Source organism: Pristiophorus japonicus, unplaced genomic scaffold (genome assembly GCF_044704955.1).
Source record: "Pristiophorus japonicus isolate sPriJap1 unplaced genomic scaffold, sPriJap1.hap1 HAP1_SCAFFOLD_538, whole genome shotgun sequence".
Taxonomy (NCBI): domain Eukaryota; kingdom Metazoa; phylum Chordata; class Chondrichthyes; family Pristiophoridae; genus Pristiophorus; species Pristiophorus japonicus.
In genome coordinates, this window is record NW_027254445.1 from 67,084 (window position 1) to 90,685 (window position 23,602).

General features: G+C 47.4%; 1 protein-coding gene and 1 long non-coding RNA gene across 2 annotated transcripts in view; both read left to right on the top strand.

Annotated features, from left to right (window-relative positions):
* Positions 1–1,239, top strand: part of LOC139254224 (immunoglobulin gamma-1 heavy chain-like) — a gene marked incomplete at its 5' end in the record, with an annotated part of 63,508 nt that extends 62,269 nt beyond the window's left edge. The window contains one exon of the mRNA XM_070873654.1: positions 667–1,239. Coding sequence (XP_070729755.1) covers positions 667–1,079 — 413 coding nt within the window. The remainder of the gene's footprint in view (positions 1–666) is intronic.
* A 3,688-nt stretch (positions 1,240–4,927) lies between these two features.
* Positions 4,928–23,602, top strand: part of LOC139254227 (uncharacterized) — a 36,540-nt gene continuing 17,865 nt past the window's right edge. Inside the window, exons 1-2 of the long non-coding RNA XR_011592001.1 lie at positions 4,928–5,067; positions 13,895–13,938. This is a non-coding gene — a long non-coding RNA (uncharacterized lncRNA). The remainder of the gene's footprint in view (positions 5,068–13,894; positions 13,939–23,602) is intronic.

A 23,602-nucleotide genomic window follows, 5' to 3' on the forward strand; every position in this document is an offset into this window, starting at 1 on the left:
GTTTGACATCTCATTTCAATAACAGCACCTCCAACAGTGCAGCACACCCTCCATACTACACTGGAGTGACTAGATATGTGCTGGGATCTCTGGAGTGGGACTTGAACCCACGACACTGTGACTCTGAGAAAGAAAGATTTGAATTTCTAAAGCGCTTTTCATGACCTCATGATGTCCCAAGGCACTTTACAGCCAATGAAGTACTTGTTCAAATGTAGACACTGTTGTAATGTAGGAAACACGGCAGCCACTTTGCACACAACAAGCTGCCATAAACAGCAATGTGATAATGGCCACATAATCTGTTTTAGTGATGTTGATTGAGGGATAAATATTGACCAGGGCACTGGGGATAACTCCCCTGCGCTTCTTCAAAATAGTGCCGTGGGATCTTTTACATCCACTTGAGAGAGCAGACGGGGCCTCGGTTTAACAACTCATTCAAAAGCTGGCACCTCGGACAGTGCAGCACTCCCTCAGCACTGCACTGGGAGTGTCAGCCTACTGCACTCCATACTGCACTGGAATGTCTAGATATGTGCTGAAGTCTCTGGAGTGGGACATGAACCCATAACCTTCTAACTCCAAATGTTATAAATTGTTAAACTTTGAACGCTGGAGAAATATATTTCTTTGTGTTAAGCTCCATATATTTCCCATGTACAGATCCATTGGCTGATCCGGTCCTTGTTCAGCATCCAACAGTCAGCAAGGTCCCAGAGGGTGAAACCGTGCAGTTACAATGTGCCATGTACAATGCCAGTGTGAGTGACGCTGATGTCCACTGGCACTGCCAGCGACCCGGGAACAACAGCGAGTGGGTGATGAGCCAGTTTGTGAATGGCACCATTACCAAGTCCCGGGGCATCCACGACCGTTTTCTGCCTTCCAGGAACATCACCAGTAACAGTTACATTCTGACCATCGTGAATGTGTCCCTCAGTGATACTGCTGCCTACAGCTGCAGTGTGTGGAGCTACATCTATGGAGCAGGAACCCAGCTCAATGTAACCGGCAAGTCAATGTTAACTCACACTGGCAGGGTCACAGTAACAGCTCCTTACTGGGAACATATGTAACCTTCACACAGTGGGGTGGACCAGTGGAAATATACCGTCAGACACAGTGGTTACTGTCGTGCTGTGGAACAGAGAGTGGGAATGTTGTTAGTGATGTGCGAAATGCCAGAGTTGAATAGTGGCGATGTAAGAATGGATCAAAACTCTGGAACAACAACAGAACATACGGAATGTCTCGGCAAGTCTGTTTTTTGTAGAGAAAACTGAGGAGTTGACATTTTGGGTGTGGGCCACTCAGAACAAAAGGGAAGGGAGAGGGGAAAACAGACATGGGAAAAGAAATGGGCACACAAATTTGTACTGCAAAAATGGCCGCCATGCTCCACCCTTTGTCAATGATTGGTCCTTGTGGAGGATAAGCCACACCCTGAAGTTTCACTGGAATGTGTAACTGGAACCGCCCATCCCAAGGTCTCACTGACTTTGCACATTGTAATTCGATCCACTTTGACTTCGTGAAGCGACAGAGGACAGAGATCCCCAGAAGACAGCAAGGGCCTTACCCCAGTCCAGGTACATTCCTCCCCCAGCCAAAGTACCTTACCCCAGTCCAAGTATATCCCTCCCCCAGGCAAAGTACTTTACCCCAGTCCAAGTACATACCTCCCCGAGCCAAAGTACCTTACCCCAGTCCAAGTATATCCCTCCCCCAGGCAAAGTACTTTACCCCAGTCCAAGTACATACCTCCCCGAGCCAAAGTACCTTACCCCAGTCCAGGTACATCCCTCCCCCAGTCAAAGTACCTTACCCCAGTCCAGGTACATCCCTCCCCCAGTCAAAGTACCTTACCCCAGTCCAAGTACATCCCTCCCCCAGTCAAAGTACCTTACCCCAGTCCAAGTACATCCCTCCCCCAGTCAAAGTACCTTACCCCAGTCCAAGTACATCTCTCCCCCAGTCAAAGTACCTTACCCCAGTCCAAGTACATCCCTCCCCCAGTCAAAGTACCTTACCCCAGACCAAGTACATCCCTCCCCCAGTCAAAGTACCTTACCCCAGTCCAAGTACATCCCTCCCCCAGTCAAAGTACCTTACCCCAGACCAAGTACATACCTCCCCCAGTTAAAGTACCTTACCCCAGACCAAGTATATCCCTCCCCCAGCCAAAGTACCTTACCCCAGACCAAGTATATCCCTCCCCCAGTCAAAGTACCTTACCCCAGACCAAATACATCCCTCCCGCAGTCAAAGTACCTTACCCCAGACCAAGTACATCCCTCCCCCAGCCAAAGTACCTTACCCCAGTCCAAGTACATCCCTCCCCCAGTCAAAGTACCTTACCCCAGTCCAAGTACATCTCTCCCCCAGTCAAAGTACCTTACCCCAGTTCAAGTACATCCCTCCCCCAGTCAAAGTACCTTACCCCAATCCAAGTATATCCCTCCCCCAGTCAAAGTACCTTACCCCAGACCAAGTACATCCCTCCCCCAGTCAAAGTACCTTACCCCAGTCCAAGTACATCCCTCCCCCAGTCAAAGTACCTTACCCCAATCCAAGTATATCCCTCCCCCAGTCAAAGTACCTTACCCCAGACCAAGTACATCCCTCCCCCAGTCAAAGTACCTTACCCCAGTCCAAGTACATCCCTCCCCCAGTCAAAATACCTTACCCCAGACCAAGTACATCCCTCCCCCAGTCAAAGTACCTTACCCCAGACCAAGTACATCCCTCCCCCAGTCAAAGTACCTTACCCCAGTCCAAGTACATCCCTCCCCCAGTCAAAATACCTTACCCCAGTCCAAGTATATCCCTCCCCCAGTCAAAGTACCTTACCCCAGACCAAGTACATACCTCCCCCAGTCAAAGTACCTTACCCCAGACCAAGTACATCCCTCCCCCAGTCAAAGTACCTTACCCCAGTCCAAGTACATCCCTCCCCCAGTCAAAGTTCCTTACCCCAGTCCAAGTACATCCCTCCCCCAGTCAAAGTACCTACCCCAGACCAAGTACATCCCTCCCCCAGTCAAAGTACCTTACCCCAGTCCAAGTACATCCCTCCCCCAGTCAAAGTACCTTACCCCAGTCCAAGTACATCCCTCCCCCAGTCAAAGTACCTACCCCAGTCCAAGTACATACCTCCCCCAGTCAAAATACCTTACCCCAGTCCAAGTACATCCCTCCCCCAGTCAAAGTACCTTACCCCAGACCAAGTACATCCCTCCCCCAGTCAAAGTACCTTACCCCAGTCCAAGTACATCCCTCCCCCAGTCAAAGTACCTTACCCCAGACCAAGTACATCCCTCCCCCAGTCAAAGTACCTTACCCCAGTCCAAGTACATCCCTCCCCCAGCCAAAGTACCTTACCCCAGACCAAGTACATCTCTCCCCCAGCCAAAGTAGGCGGTGAAGAAGGCAAATGGTATGTTGGCCTTCATAGCTAGGGGATTTGAGTATCGGAGCAGGGAGGTCTCACTGCAATTGGTCAGGGCATTGGTGAGGCCTCACCTGGAATATTGTGTTCAGTTTTGGTCTCCTAATCTGAGGAAGGACATTCTTGCTATTGAGGGAGTGCAGCGAAGGTTCACCAGACTGATTCCAGGGATGGCTGGACTGACATATGAGGAGAGACTGGATCAACTGGGCCTTAATTCACTGGAGTTTAGAAGGATGAGAGGGGATCTCATAGAGACGTATAAGATTCTGACGGGACTGGACAGGTTAGATGTGGGAAGAATGTTCTCGATGTTGTGGAAGTCCAGAACCAGGGGACATAGTCTTAGGATAAGGGCTAGGCCATTTAGGACTGAGATGAAGAGAAACTTCTTCACTCAGAGAGTTGTTAACCTGTGGAATTCCCTGCCGCAGAGAGTTGTTGATGCCAGTTCATTGGATATATTCAAGAGGGAGTTAGATATGGCCCTTATGGCTAAAGAGACCAAGGGGTATGGAGAGAAAGCAGGAAAAGGTTACTGAGGGAACTTAACGGTTGTGCTTATATTAAACCTGGTTTTAATGTTATACCGAGAGAGAGCTGTCTGTCTCGGTTGTACTTATATTAAACCTGGTTTTAATGTTATACCGAGAGAGAGCTGTCTGTCTCGGTTGTACTTATATTAAACCTGGTTTTAATGTTATACCGAGAGAGAGCTGTCTGTCTCGGTTGTACTTGTATTGAACCTGGTTTTAATGTTATACCGAGGGAGAGTTGTCTGTCTCGGTTGTGCTTATATTAAACCTGGTTTTAATGTTATACCGACGGGGAGCTGCCTGTCTCGGTTGTGCTTATATTAAACCTGGTTTTAATGTTATACCGAGGGGGAGCTGTCTGTCTAGGTTGTACTTATATTAAACCTGGTTTTAATGTTATACCGAGGGGGAGCTGTCTGTCTAGGTTGTACTTATATTAAACCTGGTTTTAATGTTATACCGAGGGGGAGCTGTCTGTCTAGGTTGTACTTATATTAAACCTGGTTTTAATGTTATACCGAGGGAGAGCTGTCTGTCTCGGTTGTACTTATATTAAACCTGGTTTTAATGTTATACCGAGGGGGAGCTGTCTGTCTAGGTTGTACTTATATTAAACCTGGTTTTAATGTTATACCGAGGGGGAGCTGTCTGTCTCGGTTGTGCTTATATTAAACCTGGTTTTAATGTTATACCGAGGGGGAGCTGTCTGTCTCGGTTGTGCTTATATTAAACCTGGTTTTAATGTTATACCGAGGGGGAGCTGTCTGTCTAGGTTGTACTTATATTAAACCTGGTTTTAATGTTATACCGAGGGGGAGCTGCCTGTCTCGGTTGTGCTTATATTAAACCTGGTTTTCTGAAGGACAGGAATCCGAGTCTTTACTCGATTCACCTTACTGCTATTGAACTATACGTCACCTTTTGATATTTTGCAGAGTTATCTGAAAAGCGGTCTCTGAATATCATCATCAGCATTGCAGTCTGTGCCCTGGTATTAGCCGCCTTACTCTGCATCTTCATAGCCGCAGTATTCTACGTGAAAAAATGGGCATGTTTTCAAAGCAGATTAAAAGCGGAAGGGTAAATACAGTTTCATTTCCTGTCTCATTTCAGTCTGATATTGATTGGTGCAGGGGATGGAATCAGCCCAAGAATGGGGGCAGACTAGCTGGGGACTGAGGGTTTTCTCTTCCTGTACGGATAAATAAATGCAAACATAAACAGCATTAAATCACCCAGTTATAAAATACACTGCAACTTCTCAGGTGATTAAAGGAGTTTTGTGTTTTACACCCTCTCTCTTTCAGTGTTTCTCTCCTTCTCCTTCTGCCTCTCTCTATCCATCTGTATCGCCCGCTCTCTCTCTCTCTCTCTCTCTCTCGCTGCCACACACTCTCATTGTCCCACCTGTTTTCTCCATGTGACTGTATCTCAACCTTTCCCTCCCTTTCTCTTATTGTCCTTCTGTATCTCTGTCCCGTGCTCTCGTTGTTGTGTTTTCTCTCTCTGCCCTTCCCTCCTTCTGCACCTTTGAAATTTTACGGCTGGAATTTTCCAGGTGGGAGCGCTGCTTCAGGCTGTGCGCTCAGCCGGGGGTCCATGTGCTCACGGCCTTGTGTCTTCCATATAACTGCCAATGTAAAGCGTCTATCTGTCTGTAACTCATCTACTCCTTTTATCACTTTGAACATCTCGATCAAATCCTCCCTCAATCTTCCTGTTTGAAGAAAATTCCATCTCAGTCGCTCGAGCCTATCCTTGTAACACAGACCCCCTCATCCTTGGTAACTCTGGGAATATCTGGTGCCATACTTCCCAGTCAGTGGGTCATAACGGAATGGCACCTGGGCCAGGAAATAGTGCGGGGAATCCTGTTAGACCGCTCTAACGCACGTGTGGAAAACGTGCAGGAGCCCATTTTACATCTTGTAATCTGTGGAAATGAATGCTAATGATGGCTAGCAGCATTCCCCAGTTTTCCCAGGAGCAATGTCCATTGTGCTCTGCTCACCCACATAAAGTGAGCCAGTGCTTTCAGCAGGTCGGTACGCAAAGGGCTTCTGGCTTTTCCACAGCAGCGTTTTTGATGATGGACGTGGGATTTGAGAGCTGTGGCTGGTGATTGTATTTTTTCAAGTGCAGTTTTGTTTTATTAGTTGTGATGCACTGCATTGGAATTATTCCATATCACAGGATTCGCCAAAGTCCAAGGCATTGTTGTTGGTATCCGTGCCCACCTTGGACCTTACACATTACACCACGGTCTTTCTGAACTCCAGGGGTTTCTAACCCCCTCAATGTGCAGTTCAGTGACCAGCTCATCATGCGGTGAATGTACTGATCCCTCCATTTTAAGACCGTCCACTGTGCCTAAACTCTTTCAAGGAGAAGGCAGACTGGGATCATGGCTCCTGAGAGACAAAGGCTATCCTCTGAGCTCTGGTTCCTGACATCATTGTGACAAGCGGGATCAAAGACACAACATGATGCACGCAGTCACCGGGATCATTAATCTCCAAGATGCACCAATGCTTTTCTAGTCCTGACCCCATCTACAAAATACACTGGCCCAATACACCCTGACCAACATAGACCTCTGCACTAACTCAACTACCACAGCGGCCCAGCCTATTGCCTGCTAATACCTAATTCTGCACTGTCAGATGGAAACTGTCTGCATCACAGGTTGGGCCTCTACTCATTGGCATTCAGAAGAATGAGAGGTGATCGTTTCGATACGTATAAGATTCTGAGATCCGTGACCGTCTCATCAGAGTTCCATCCCACTTCCCGGTTCCTTTGGACGTCCCCATGACCACATCCATTTTCCCTTCCATTCCAAAGCCCCAAAACTGAAATGAGAGACAACAGCAAAGATTAAAAATTCCAATCCAAATTTATATCAGAACAACATAATATATTTACTAATCACCCTTGTGCATTTCCTTCTATCCCCTTTTTGCTTTAACTAGTCTAGCGTTCCTCCGCTGAGGCACGGCTGGTGGAAGACTGCTGCGTGTCAGGGCCAGATACTACAGAAGGCCTTGCAGGACACCCTCGACCAGCTCTGGGCCTGGAAGGCTTGGCTGTAGACTCCACCACCTCAGGCTGGGCAGCAGCAGTCTGGGCTGGCTGGATGACGGCCAGCGACAAGTGCAATGGCGGAGTGGCAGTGGTGGGATCAGGATAGCTGTCATACTGAGAAAGGACAGCAGGTTCCTGCTCCACTGACCCAGTGCCACTCCCCCGGGGCAGCACCTCAACATCCCCAACAATTTGCTGGAGCACAGTTTGGTGGGCTGCTGTGAACTTGGATAGGTTAGGTAAGTGGGCAAATGCATGGCAGATGAAGTATAATGTGGATAAATGTGAGGTTATCCACTTTGGTGGTAAAAACAGAGAGACAGACTATTATCTGAATGGTGACAGATTAGGAAAAGGGGAGGTGCAACGAGACCTGGGTGTCGTGGGACATCGGTCACTGGGGGTTGGCATGCAGGTACGGCAGGCGGTTGGGAGGGCGGGTGGCGTGTTGGCCTTCATGGCGGGGGGATTTGAGTGCAGGGGTGGGGAGGTGTTGCTGCGGTTGTGCAGGGCCCTGGTGAGGCTGTGCCTGGAGTGTTGTGTGCAGTTTTGGTCTCCTGACTTGAGGGGGGACACTCTTGCTGTTGAGAGGGTACAGCGAGGGTTCACCGGATTGATTCCCGGGATGGTGGGACTGACGTGTCTGGGTGAGGGGGGGGAGCTGGATCGACTGGGCTTGTATTCGCTGGAGTTCGGAGGAGTGAGAGGGATCTCATGGAAATGTTTCGGGTTCTGGCGGGTTTGGACAGGTTGGATGCGGGAGGGATGTTCCTGGTGTTAGTGGGGTCCGGGACCAGGGGTCACGGTCTCGGGATGGGGGTGGGCCATTTGGGGCCGAGATGGGGGGGAAACTTCTTCGCCCGGGGGGTGGTGGACCTGTGGAATTCTCTACCACGGAAAGTTGTTGAGGCCAATTCACTAAATGTGTTCGGGAAGGAGTTAGATGTGGTCCTCGCTATTGGGGGGTGTGGCGGGGGAGCGGGAATGGGGTGCTGGAGTTGCATGTTCGGCCATGAACTCGTTGAATGGCAGTACGGGCTCGAAGGGCCGAATGGCCTACTCCTGCACCTATTTTCTATGTTTCTATGTTTCAATGGTAGCTGTGGATGTACTGGATGACATGATTATACACCATATCCACTTGGAATATGCATCCACCACAACTAAAAACATCTTTCCCAGGAAGAGACCTGCAAAGTCAATGTGGATCCTGGACCATGGTTTAGATGGCCACAACCACAGACTCAGCGGCGATTTCGCTGATGCTTTAATTAGCTGCATACAAGTGTTGCACTGATGCACACATGATTCCAGATCAGAGTCAATTCCAGGTCATCATACATGAGACCTGGCAATGGCTTTCATCATGACAATACCAGGATGAGTGCTATGTAGATCATGTACAAATTTCTCTCTGCCTTTCTTAGGCATAGTCTAAGAATGAGGGGTAAGCCACAGTCTAAGGATAAGGGGTAAGCCATTTAGGACCGAGATGAGGAGAAGTTTCTTCACCCAGAGAGTGGTGAACCTGTGGAATTCTCTATCACAGAAAGTTGTTGAGGCCAATTCACTAAATATATTCAAAAAGGAGTTAGATGTAGTCCTTACTACTAGGGGGATCAAGGGGTATGGCGAGAAAGCAGGAATGGGGTACTGAAGTTGCATGTTCAGCCATGAACTCATTGAATGGTGGTGCAGGCTCGAAGGGCCGAATGGCCTACTCTTGCACCTATTTTCTATGTTTCTATGTTTTTCTATGACAAGGTGGATGCAGAGAGGATGTTTCCACTGATATGGGAGACGAGAACTAGGAGGCATAATCTTAGTATAAGGGACCGCCCATTTAAAACTGAGATGAGGAGGAATTTCTGCCCTCAGAGGGTTGTAAATCTGTGGACGTCGCTGCCTCAGAGAGCTGTGGAAGCTGGGGCATTGAATATATTTAAGACAGAGATAGACAGTTTCTTAACTGATAAGGGCATAAGGGGTGATGGGGAACGGGCAGGGAAGTGGACCTGAGTCCATGATCGGATCAGCCATGATCATATTAAATGGCGGAGCAGGCTCGAGGGGTTGTATGGCCTACTCCTGCTCCTATTTCTTATGTTCTTATGTTCATTGTTTTCGGTCCCTGCCACAAACTCCGTTCCCTAGCCACTGACTCCATCCCTCTCTCCAACTTCTGCCTGAGGTTGAACCAGACTGTTCGCAATCTTGGTGTCATATTTGACCCTGAAATGAGCTTTCGATCACATAGCCACAGCATAACTACAACCGCCTATTTCCACCTCCGTAACATCACCCATCTCCGCCCTTGCCTCAGCTCATCCGCTGCTGAAACCCTCATCCATGCCTTTGTTACCTCTAGACTTGACTATTCCAAAGCACTCTTGGCTGACCTCCCATATTATACCCGACGTAAACTAGAGGTAATCCAAAACTCGGCAGCCCGTGTCCGAACTCGCACCAAGTCCTGCTCACTCATCACCCCTGTGCTCGCTGACCTTCTGTTGCCTGGGCCCCAAGCTCTGGAACTCCCTGCCTAGACCTCTCCGCCTCTCTACCTCTCCTTCCTCCTTCAAGACGCTCCTTAAAACCTAACTCTTTGAACAAGCTTTTGGTCACCTGCACCAATTTCTACTTATGTGGCTCAGTGTCAAATTCTTTATCTCAAATAATACTCCTGTGAAGCACCTTGGGACATTCACTACGTTAAAGGCGCTATATAAATACAAGTTGTTGTTGTTATGTATAGGAGACAAACATAACCCACTTCAATCAGGAGTCGATCGAACATCAACCAAACGGTCATGACTTGTGCAGAATTTCATTTTAAGAGAGAGACGTACTTTGAAGCTTCTGTGCTCTTTCCTGCTCACAGCAGTCCCAGTGTGAAGTTGTACAGAAACATTCACTGATATTTATGCTCACAGCAGTGCCAGTGTGAAGTTGTTGTACAGAAACATTCACTGATATTTATGCTCACAGCAGTGCCAGTGTGAAGTTGTACAGAAACATTCACTGATATTTATGCTCACAGCAGTGCCAGTGTGAAGTTGTACAGAAACATTCACTGATATTTATGCTCACAGCAGTGCCAGTGTGAAGTTGTACAGAAACATTCACTGATATTTATGCTCATAGCAGTGTCAGTGTGAAGTTGTACAGAAACATTCACTGATATTTATGCTCACAGCAGTGCCAGTGTGAAGTTGTACAGAAACATTCACTGATATTTATGCTCACAGCAGTGCCAGTGTGAAGTTGTTGTACAGAAACATTCACTGATATTTATGCTCACAGCAGTGCCAGTGTGAAGTTGTTGTACAGAAACATTCACTGATATTTATGCTCACAGCAGTGCCAGTGTGAAGTTGTACAGAAACATTCACTGATATTTATGCTCACAGCAGTGCCAGTGTGAAGTTGTTGTACAGAAACATTCACTGATATTTATGCTCACAGCAGTGCCAGTGTGAAGTTGTACAGAAACATTCACTGATATTTATGCTCACAGCAGTGCCAGTGTGAAGTTGTTGTACAGAAACATTCACTGATATTTATGCTCACAGCAGTGCCAGTGTGAAGTTGTACAGAGACATTCACTGATATTTATGCTCATAGCAGTGCCAGTGTGAAGTTGTTGTACAGAAACATTCACTGATATTTATGCTCACAGCAGTGCCAGTGTGAAGTTGTACAGAAACATTCACTGATATTTATGCTCATAGCAGTGCCAGTGTGAAGTTGTACAGAAACATTCACTGATATTTATGCTCACAGCAGTGCCAGTATGAAGTTGTTGTACAGAGACATTCACTGATATTTATGCTCACAGCAGTGCCAGTGTGAAGTTGTTGTACAGAAACATTCACTGATATTTATGCTCACAGCAGTGCCAGTGTGAAGTTGTTGTACAGAAACATTCACTGATATTTATGCTCACAGCAGTGCCAGTGTGAAGTTGTACAGAAACATTCACTGATATTTATGCTCACAGCAGTGCCAGTGTGAAGTTGTACAGAAACATTCACTGATATTTATGCTCACAGCAGTGCCAGTGTGAAGTTGTTGTACAGAAACATTCACTGATATTTATGCTCACAGCAGTGCCAGTGTGAAGTTGTACAGAAACATTCACTGATATTTATGCTCACAGCAGTGCCAGTGTGAAGTTGTACAGAGACATTCACTGATATTTATGCTCACAGCAGTGCCAGTGTGAAGTTGTACAGAAACATTCACTGATATTTATGCTCACAGCAGTGCCAGTGTCATGTTGATCTACAGAAGCATTCACTGATATTTATGCTCACAGCAGTGCCAGTGTGAAGTTGTACAGAAACATTCACTGATATTTATGCTCACAGCAGTGCCAGTGTGAAGTTATTGTACAGAAACATTCACTGATATTTCTGCTCACAGCAGTGCCAGTGTGAAGTTGTTGTACAGAAACATTCACTGATATTTATGCTCACAGCAGTGCCAGTGTGAAGTTGTACAGAAACATTCACTGATATTTATGCTCACAGCAGTGCCAGTGTGAAGTTGTTGTACAGAGACATTCACTGATATTTATGCTCACAGCAGTGCCAGTGTGAAGTTGTTGTACAGAAACATTCACTGATATTTATGCTCACAGCAGTGCCAGTATGAAATTGTACAGAGACATTCACTGATATTTATGCTCCCAGCAGTGCCAGTGTGAAGTTGATCTACAGAAACATTCACTGATATTTATGCTCACAGCAGTGCCAGTGTGAAGTTGTTGTACAGAAACATTCACTGATATTTATGCTCACAGCAGTGCCAGTGTGAAGTTGTACAGAAACATTCACTGATATTTATGCTCACAGCAGTGCCAGTGTGAAGTTGTACAGAAACATTCACTGATATTTATGCTCACAGCAGTGCCAGTGTGAAGTTGTACTGAAACATTCACTGATATTTATGCTCACAGCAGTGCCAGTGTGAAGTTGTTGTACAGAAACATTCACTGATATTTATGCTCACAGCAGTGCCAGTGTGAAGTTGTTGTACAGAAACATTCACTGATATTTATGCTCACAGCAGTGCCAGTGTGAAGTTGTTGTACAGAAACATTCACTGATATTTATGCTCACAGCAGTGCCAGTGTGAAGTTGTTGTACAGAAACATTCACTGATATTTATGCTCACAGCAGTGCCAGTGTGAAGTTGTACAGAAACATTCACTGATATTTATGCTCACAGCAGTGCCAGTGTGAAGTTGTTGTACAGAAACATTCACTGATATTTATGCTCACAGCAGTGCCAGTGTGAAGTTGTACAGAGACATTCACTGATATTTATGCTCATAGCAGTGCCAGTGTGAAGTTGTTGTACAGAAACATTCACTGATATTTATGCTCACAGCAGTGCCAGTGTGAAGTTGTACAGAAACATTCACTGATATTTATGCTCATAGCAGTGCCAGTGTGAAGTTGTACAGAAACATTCACTGATATTTATGCTCACAGCAGTGCCAGTATGAAGTTGTTGTACAGAGACATTCACTGATATTTATGCTCACAGCAGTGCCAGTGTGAAGTTGTTGTACAGAAACATTCACTGATATTTATGCTCACAGCAGTGCCAGTGTGAAGTTGTTGTACAGAAACATTCACTGATATTTATGCTCACAGCAGTGCCAGTGTGAAGTTGTACAGAAACATTCACTGATATTTATGCTCACAGCAGTGCCAGTGTGAAGTTGTACAGAAACATTCACTGATATTTATGCTCACAGCAGTGCCAGTGTGAAGTTGTTGTACAGAAACATTCACTGATATTTATGCTCACAGCAGTGCCAGTGTGAAGTTGTACAGAAACATTCACTGATATTTATGCTCACAGCAGTGCCAGTGTGAAGTTGTACAGAGACATTCACTGATATTTATGCTCACAGCAGTGCCAGTGTGAAGTTGTACAGAAACATTCACTGATATTTATGCTCACAGCAGTGCCAGTGTCATGTTGATCTACAGAAGCATTCACTGATATTTATGCTCACAGCAGTGCCAGTGTGAAGTTGTACAGAAACATTCACTGATATTTATGCTCACAGCAGTGCCAGTGTGAAGTTATTGTACAGAAACATTCACTGATATTTCTGCTCACAGCAGTGCCAGTGTGAAGTTGTTGTACAGAAACATTCACTGATATTTATGCTCACAGCAGTGCCAGTGTGAAGTTGTACAGAAACATTCACTGATATTTATGCTCACAGCAGTGCCAGTGTGAAGTTGTTGTACAGAGACATTCACTGATATTTATGCTCACAGCAGTGCCAGTGTGAAGTTGTTGTACAGAAACATTCACTGATATTTATGCTCACAGCAGTGCCAGTATGAAATTGTACAGAGACATTCACTGATATTTATGCTCCCAGCAGTGCCAGTGTGAAGTTGATCTACAGAAACATTCACTGATATTTATGCTCACAGCAGTGCCAGTGTGAAGTTGTTGTACAGAAACATTCACTGATATTTATGCTCACAGCAGTGCCAGTGTGAAGTTGTACAGAAACATTCACTGATATTTATGCTCACAGCAGTGCCAGTGTGAAGTTGTACAGAAACATTCACTGATATTTATGCTCACAGCAGTGCCAGTGTGAAGTTGTACTGAAACATTCACTGATATTTATGCTCACAGCAGTGCCAGTGTGAAGTTGTTGTACAGAAACATTCACTGATATTTATGCTCACAGCAGTGCCAGTGTGAAGTTGTTGTACAGAAACATTCACTGATATTTATGCTGTAAATGAATCATTGACTTTCTGTTTCTGCACCATCTCCCTAGGCCCCCCGCTGGAGAGCTTAACCCGGTGTATGCAACAGTCAGTGGTAAGAAACCCAATTCATTACTCATTCCGTTGATTAGTCCGAATAATGTTTATTGTTTTGTGATGTTTCTAAAAATCAATCGGATGAATCTTGTACTTATTGTTATCTCTGAAAAATGGAACACTTTCCCATTTCAAGCACTCAATAGCTGCATCAAGCTGGTGAAGATATAGGAGAGTCAGCTGTGGAGTAAAGCTCCCTCTGCCAGGCATCACTAATGTGCCTCACCCTCAGACTTGGAACAGAGCTCACCACTGGAACAATTTCTACTTCAATTCTTGCCACCTCTCTCAGCAATGTTGATGTTTAGTGTCCAGTGAGGGACGTGTTGTACTGAGATTTATACCACACAAACCGGACTCGTGATGTAGTACACGTGGGGAGCGACGCAGTGTGTGTGGGGAGTGTGTGTGTGTGGGGGGTGACACAGTGTGTATGGGGAGCGACACAGTGTGTGTGGGTGTGTGTGTGTGTGTGGGGGGAGGGGGGGAGTGTATGTTTGGGGAGTGTGCACGCGAGTGGGGAGTGTATGTGTGTGGAGAGTGTGTGTGTGTGTGTATGGGGTGTGTGTGTGTGCGGGGAGTGTGTGTGTGTGCGGGGAGTGTGTGTGTGTGCGTGGGGGGGGAATGTATGTTTGGGGAGTGTGCACGCGCGTGGGGAGTGTGTGTGTGTGGGGAGTGTGTGTATGTGTATGGGGTGTATGTGTGTGGGGATTGTGTGTGTGTGTGTGTGGGGAGTGACGCAGTGTGAGTGTGTGTGGGGAGTGACGCAGTGTGTGTGTGTATGTGGGGAGTGACGCAGTGTATGTGGGGAGTGACGCAGTGTATGTGGGGAGTGCTGCAGTGTAGGATAGGCAAGCAGAGTTATGGATGAGCTAAAGTTTATGTTCGGCGGAGGATGTGAGGCCAACCAGGAGAGCACTGCAATAGTCGAGTCTTGAAGTGATAAAGTCAGGGTGAGAGTGTCTGCAGCAGGTGGCCAGAGATGGCCGATGGTTTTTTAATCGTTCACAAAGAGCATTTATTGCCCTTGGGAAGGTGCAGCCCGTGAGATGATGCTACTCCCACAGTGAGTATATTTCTTGGTCGCAGTTTGTTACAACTGTGTGTCTTGCTCGGTCATGTCAGAGGGCAGTTAGAACTCAACCACATTGCTGTGGTCTGGAGTCACATATTGGCCAGATTTCATTCCCTAAAGGACATTGGGGAACCAGAATCTGGTAGTTTCATGGTCACCATTACTGATACTAGATTTTTATTCCAGATTTATTTAATTAGAACCATAGAATAGAATCCTGGAATGGTTACAGCACAGAGGGAGGCCATTCGGCCCGTCGAGCCCGTACTGGCTCTCTGTAAGAGCACTTCAGTGAGTCCCTCTCTCCCGCCGTCTCCCCGTAGCTCTGTAAACCTGTTCCCTTCGGGTACTGACCTATTCCCTTCTGAAAGCTACGATTGAATCTGCCTCCACCAAGCTTTCAGGCAGTGCATTCCAGATCATAACCACTCGCTGCGTCAAAAGGTTTTACCTCATTGGTTCTTCTGACAATCACCTTAAATCTGTGACCTCTGGTTCCCGACCCTTCCACCAATGGGAACAGTTTCTCTCTATCTACTCTGTCTGGACCCCTCATGATTTTGATCACCTCTCTCAGATCTCCTCTCAATCCTCTCTGCTCCAAGGAGAACAACCCCAGTTTCTCCAGTCTGTCCATGTAACTGAAGTCCCTCATCCCTGGAACATTCTTGTAAATATTTTCTGCACCCTCTCGAAGGCCTTCACATCCTTCCTAAAGTGTGGTGCCCAGAATTGGACACAATACTCCAGTTTAGGCCGAACCAGTGTTTTATAAAGGTTCACCATAACTTCCCTGCTTTTGTACTCTATGCCTCTATTTATGAAGCCCAGGATGCCAAATACTTTTTTAACCACTTTCTCATCCTGCCACCTTCAACGATTTGTGCTCATGTACCCCCAGGTCTCTCTGTTCATGCACCCACTTCAGGATTGTACCCTTTAGTTTATATTTCCTCTCCTCATTCTTCTGATCAAAATGTATCACTTCACACTTTTCTGTGTTAATCAGCGACCTGTCCGCCCATTTCACCAGCCTGTCTATGTCTTCCTGGTCTGTCACTATCCTCCTCACTGTTCACTGTACTTCCAGATATTGTGTCATCTGTACATTTTGAAATTGTGCCCTGTGCACCCACGTCCAAGTCATTCTGTTTGTAGCCACCAGATGGCGTCATTGTTGGAGACCACTGAGCAGCACGCTCATGGTATAAAAGGCCAGCCATTTTGAGAGTCAGGCACTTTGAGCCTAAATAAGACAGAGCCAAGGTTGTACCTTGCTTAGTTAAACAGTACTCAGCTTGAACCTTTATTCCATACATTACATTTGGCGACGAGAATACAAGAACCTTTGTTTGCAAAATGAACACGATTGGATTTTTAGAGCAAGTCGTGGAGGGAGAAGATTGGGCAGACTTTGTGAGCCATTTGAACCAGTACTTCATGGCCAACAAAATGAAGTGGGTCAACGATGCAGATCGGCGCCTAGCTGTGTTCCTCACTGTGTACGGTTCAAAGATCTGTGGTCTGATAAAGAATCTACTCATGCCTAGTGATCCAACAGGGAAAACATACAAGTAGTTGCGTACATTGGTACGGGAGCACCTCAAGCCAGACGACAGCATCATCATCTCGAGATACAGGTTTTATACACACGTTCGATCAGAGTGCCAGAGCACGGCGGAATTCGTTGCTGACCTGAGACGTCTAGCGGGACCGTGTAAGTTCAGGAAGGTGTTGGCAGACATGCTGCGGGACTTCTTTGTTCTCAGTATCAACCACGAGGTGATCCTGCACAAACTTCTGGCGGTGGAGGAGTTGGATTTAAAAAGGGCCATCCAGATCGCTCAATCATGTATGATAGAAACATAGAAACATAGAAACATAGAATATAGGTGCAGGAGTAGGCCATTCGGCCCTTCTAGCCTGCACCGCCATTCAATGAGTTCATGGCTGAACATGCAACTTCAGTACCCCATTCCTGCTTTCTCACCATACCCCTTGATTCCCCTAGTAGTAAGGATTTCATCTAACTCCTTTTTGAATATATTTAGTGAATTGGCCTCAACAACTTTCTGTGGTAGAGAATTCCACAGGTTCACCACTCTCTGGGTGAAGAAATTCCTCCTCATCTCGGTCCTAAATGGCTTCCCCCTTATCCTTAGACTGTGTCCCCTGGTTCTGGACTTCCCCAACATTGGGAACATTCTTCCTGCATCTAACCTGTCTAACCCCGTCAGAATTTTAAACGTTTCTATGAGGTCCCCTCTCATTCTTCTGAACTCCAGTGAATACAAGCCCAGTTGATCCAGTCTTTCTTGATAGGTCAGTCCCGCCATCCCGGGAATCAGTCTGGTGAACCTTCGCTGCACTCCATAGCAAGAATGTCCTTCCTCAGGTTAGGAGACCAAAACTGTACACAATACTCCAGATGTGGCCTCACCAAGGCCCTGTACAATTGTAGCAACACCTCCCTGCCCTTGTACTCAAATCCCCTCGCTATGAAGGCCAACATGCCATTTGCTTTCTTAACCGCCTGCTGTACCTGCATGCCAACCTTCAATGACTGATGTACCATGACACCCAGGTCTCTTTGCACCTCCCCTTTTCCTAATCTGTCACCATTCAGATAATAGTCTGTCTCTCTGTTTTTACCACCAAAGTGGATAACCTCACATTTATCCACATTATACTTCATCTGCCATGCATTTGCCCACTCACCTAACCTATCCAAGTCGCTCTGCAGCCTCATAGAATCCTCCTTGCAGCTCACACTGCCACCCAACTTAGTGTCATCCGCAAATTTGGAGATACTACATTTAATCCCCTCGTCTAAATCATTAATGTACAGTGTAAACAGCTGGGGTCCCAGCACAGAACCTTGCGGTACCCCACTAGTCACTGCCTGCCATTCTGAAAAGTACCCATTTACTCCTACTCTTTGCTTCCTGTCTGACAACCAGTTCTCAATCCATGTCAGCACACTACCCCCAATCCCATGTGCTTTAACTTTGCACATTAATCTCTTGTGTGGGACCTTGTCGAAAGCCTTCTGAAAGTCCAAATATACCACATCAACTGGTTCTCCCTTGTCCACTCTACTGGAAACATCCTCAAAAATTTCCAGAAGATTTGTCAAGCATGATTTCCCTTTCCAAATCCATGCTGACTTGGACCTATCATATTACCTCTTTCCAATGCACTGCTATGACATCCTTAATAATTGATTCCATCATTTTACCCACTACCGATGTCAGGCTGACCGGCCTATAATTCTCTGTTTTCCCTCTCCCTCCTTTTTTAAAAAGTGGGATTACATTGGCTACCCTCCACTCCATAGGAACTGATCCAGAGTCAATGGAATGTTGGAAAATGACTGTCAATGCATCCACTATTTCCAAGGCCACCTCCTTAAGTACTCTGGGATGCAGTCCATCAGGCCCTGGGGATTTAATCCCATCAATTTCCCCAACACAATTTCCCGACTAATAAGGATTTCCCTCAGTTCCTCCTCCTTACTAGACCCTCCGACCCCTTTTATATCCGGAAGGTTGTTTGTGTCCTCCTCAGTGAATACCGAACCAAAGTACTTGTTCAATTGGTCCGCCATTTCTTTGTTCCCCGTTATGACTTCCCCTGATTCTGACTGCAGGGGACCTACGTTTGTCTTTACTAACCTTTTTCTCTTTACATATCTATAGAAACTTTTGCAATCCGTCTTAATGTTCCGTGCAAGCTTCTTCTCGTACTCCATTTTCCCTGCCCTAATCAAACCCTTTGTCCTCCTCTGCTGAGTTCTAAATTTCTCCCAGTCCCCGGGTTCGCTGCTATTTCTGGCCAATTTGTATGCCACTTCCTTGGCTTTAATGCTATCCCTGACTTCCCTTGATAGCCACGGTTGAGCCACCTTCCCTTCTTTATTTTTACGACAGACAGGAATGTACAATTGTTGTAGTTCATCCATGCGGTCTCTAAATGTCTGCCATTGCCCATCCACAGTCAACCCCTTCAGTATCATTCGCCAATCTATCCTAGCCAATTCACGCCTCATACCTTCAAAGTTACCCTTCTTTAAGTTCTGGACCATGGTCTCTGAATTAACTGTTTCATTCTCCATCCTAATGCAGAATTCCACCATATTATGGTCACTCTTCCCCAAGGGGCCTCGCACAACGAGATTGCTAATTAATCCTCTCTCATTACACAACACCCAGTCTAAGATGGCCTCCCCCCTAGTTGGTTCCTCAACATATTGGTCTAAAAAAACCATCCCTTATGCACTCCAGGAAATCCTCCTCTACCGTATTGCTTCCAGTTTGGTTAACCCAATCTATGTGCATATTAAAGTCACCCATTATAACTGCTGCACCTTTATTGCACGCACCCCTAATTTCATGTTTGATGCCCTCCCCAACATCACTACTACTGTTTGGAGGTCTGTACACAACTCCCACTAACGTTTTTTGTCCTTTGGTATTCTGCAGCTCTACCCATATAGATTCCACATCATCCAAGCTAATGTCCTTCCGAACTATTGCCTTAATTTGCTCCTTAACCAGCAATGCTACCCCACCTCCTTTTCCTTTTTATTCTATCTTTCCTGAATGTTGAATACCCCTGGATGTTGAGTTCCCAGCCCTGATCATCCTGGAGCCACGTCTCCGTAATCCCAATCACATCATTTTTGTTAACATCTATTTGCACAGTTAATTCATCCACTTTATTGCGGATACTCCTTGCATTAAGACACAAAGCCTTCAGGCTTGTTCTTTTAACACCCTTTGTCCTTTTAGAATTTTGCTGTACAGTGGCCCTTTTTGTTCTTTGCCTTGGGTTTCTCTGCCCTCCACTTTTCCTCATCTCCTTTCTGTCTTTTGCTGTTGCCTCCTTTTTGTTTCCCTCTGTCTCCCTGCATTGGTTCCCATCCTCCTGCCATATCAGCTTAAATCCTCCCCAACAGCACTAGCAAACACTCCCCCTGGGACATTGGTTCCGGTCCTGCCCAGGTGCAGACCGTCCGGTTTGTACTGGTCCCACCTCCACCAGAACCGGTTCCAATGCCCCAGGAATTTGAATCCCTCCCTGTTGCACCACTGCTCAAGCCACGTATTCATCTGCGCTATCCTGCGATTCCTACTCTGACTATCACGTGGCACTGGTAGCAATCCCGAGATTACTACTTTTGAGGTCCTACTTTTTAATTTAGCTCCTAGCTCCTTAAATTCGTTTCGTAGGACCTCATCCCTTTTTTTACCTATGTCGTTGGTACCAATGTGCACCACGACAACTGGCTGTTCTCCCTCCCTTTTTAGAATGTCCTGCACCCGCTCCGAGACATCCTTGACCCTTGCACCAGGGAGGCAACATACCATCCTGGAGTCTCGGTTGCGGCCGCAGAAACGCCTATCTATTCCCCTCACCATTGAATCCCCAATCACTATAGCTCTCCCACTCTTTTTCCTGCCCTCCTGTGCAGCAGAGCCAGCCATGGTGCCATGAACTTGGCTGCTGCTGCCCTCCCCTGATGAGTCATCCCCCTCAACAGTACCCAAAGCAGTGTATCTGTTTTGCAGGGGGATGACCACAGGGGACTCCTGCACTACCTTCCTTGCACTGCTCTTCCTGTTGGTCTTCCATTCCCTATCTGGCTGTGGAACCTTTCCCTGCGGTACGACCAACTCGCTACACGTGATACTCACGTCATTCTCAGCATCGTGGATGCTCCAGAGTGAATCCACCCTCAGCTCCAACTCCACAACGCGGACCGTCAGGAACTGGAGGTGGACACACTTCCTGTAGATATAGTCGTCAGGGACACTGGTGTCGTCCCTGAGTTCCCACATGGTACAGGAGGAGCATAACACCCGACCGAGCTCTCCTGCCATGACTTAACCCTTAGATACACTTAAATTGGCAACAACAATGTTAAAAGTTACTGACTGATATAGAAGAGAAAAAAGAAAAACTACTCACCAATCACCAGCCAATCACTTACCCTCTTGGCTGTGACGTCACCTTTTGATTTCTTTCTACTTCTTTTTTGCCTTCTCCCTGTCGCTGCACAAGTCCCGCCTTTTATAGGCCTCTCCACGCACCTCCTCGACGCTGGGCCCCGGACTCCCTGCTGTGCCTTTTATAGGCCTCTCCACGCACCTCCTCGACGCTGGGCCCCGGACTCCCTGCTGTGCCTTTTATAGGCCTCTCCACGCACCTCCTCGACGCTGGGCCCCGGACTCCCTGCTGTGCCTTTTATAGGCCTCTCCACGCACCTCCTCGACGCTGGGCCCCGGACTCCCTGCTGTGCCTTTTATAGGCCTCGCCACGCACCTCCTCGACACTGGGCCCCGGACTCCCTGCTGTGCCTTTTATAGGCCTCTCCACGCACCTCCTCGACGCTGGGCCCCGGACTCCCTGCTGTGCCTTTTATAGGCCTCTCCACGCACCTCCTCGACGCTGGCCCCGGACTCCCTGCTGTGCCTTTTATAGGCCTCTCCACGCACCTCCTCGACGCTGGGCCCCGGACTCCCTGCTGTGCCTTTTATAGGCCTCTCCACGCACCTCCTCGACGCTGGGCCCCGGACTCCCTGCTGTGCCTTTTATAGGCCTCTCCACGCACCTCTGACGCTGGGCCCCGGACTCCCTGCTGTGCCTTTTATAGGCCTCTCCACGCACCTCCTCGACGCTGGGCCCCGGACTCCCTGCTGTGCCTTTTATAGGCCTCTCCACGCACCTCCTCGACACTGGCCCCGGACTCCCTGCTGTGCCTTTTATAGGCCTCTCCACGCACCTCCTCGACGCTGGCCCCGGACTCCCTGCTGTGCCTTTTATAGGCCTCTCCACGCACCTCTGACGCTGGGCCCCGGACTCCCTGCTGTGCCTTTTATAGGCCTCTCCACGCACCTCCTCGACACTGGCCCCGGACTCCCTGCTGTGCCTTTTATAGGCCTCTCCACGCACCTCCGACGCTGCTCCCGACTGCCGCCGACGCAGTCGATGATGGACAGGAGTCTAAAGCAAATATCGGTGAAGAACGAAACCTCCTCAGGTACTGTAAATGTGATTGATTCGGTGTTCGGCAGAGCGGCACATGGCAGGGCCTATCTGGCTGCGTTCGCGAAACCTGTGGCTGCCCAAAGTCCGCCAGCAGGAATTTATCCGACTTCTCCGTGTTAGCGTTGTGGGGGAAATCATCGGCACCAGCAGTGGCGATTTAAGCAATATAGTTGCAAAGGTTGTCTGAGAGTGGGGCATCTCCAGCGCAAGTGTCCGCAGATGAGCAAGTGAGCTGCGACACACCATGTGGAGGATGAGAGTCAGACTAGCGCTGATCCGGATACACAACCCGAGATGCCAGAGGAGGAAGTGTATGGACTGTACTCTTTCATAACCAAGAGTAAACCAATGTTGATTAATCTGAAGTTTAACGGGATACCGGTATCGATGGAACTGGACACGGGGGCGAGTCAATCGATCATGAACGAGAGGGCATGTAATAAGCTGTGAGATACTAAGACTGTGAGGCCCAAGCTGAGCCCTGTTAACACCAAGCTGCACACGTACACCAAAGAACTGATAAAGGTGATTGGCAGTGCACAAATTAATGTGTCATATAACGGTGCGGTTCACGAGATACCGCTGTGGATTGTTCCAGGCAATGGCCCAATGCTGCTCGGCAGGAGCTGGTTGGAGAAAATCAGATGCGACTGGAATGACATAAAGGCGTTGTCATCGGAGGAAGATACATGTGACCAAGTATTGAGCTAGTTCCCCTCGCTGTTTGAACTGGGTATCGGTAACTTCACAGGAGCCAAGGTGCAGATCCACCTGGACTCAGATGCAATACCCGTCCATCATAAAGCTCGGGCAGTGCCGTATCTGATGAGGGAGAAGGTCGAAATTGAACTGGACAGACTCCGGCGTGAAGGGATCATATCACCGGTCAAATTTAATGAATGGGCCAGCCCCATTGTTCCTGAGCTGAAAAGTGATGTCACAGTCAGAATCTGTGGAGACTACAAGGCTGCGATCAACAGGGTTTTGAAACAAGATCAGTACCCGTTACCAAAGGCTGATGACTTGTTTGCGATGCTAGCTGGAGGGAAGTCGTTCACAAAACTGGACTTGACGTTGGCCGATATGATGCAGGAGTTGGTCGAGACACCGAAGAGACTGATGTGCATTAACACGCACAAAGGACTGTTTATTTACCAAAGGTGCCCGTTTGGAATTCACTCGGCTGCAGCAACATTCTAGAGGAATATGGAAAGTCCACTGAAGTCCGTTCCCAGAACCGTCGTGTTCCAAGATGACATCCTGATCACCGGTCGTATATGTGTTGAACTATGGTCAGGGTCCCAAATGGATCGCTGGCACGCTCATGGCCAAGGAGGGCAACAGAGTATTTGTTATTAAGCTCAAGAATGGGCAAACTTGCAGGAACCACATGGATCAGACAAAGCTGAGGCACACAGATGAGCCAGAGCAGTCGGACGAAGAAACCATTGACGACCAACCAACCTACCAGCAGTCTTCAGTGGGTTCAAGGGGCATCAGTGAACCTGGGATTTCCATCACAGACATGTTCAATAAA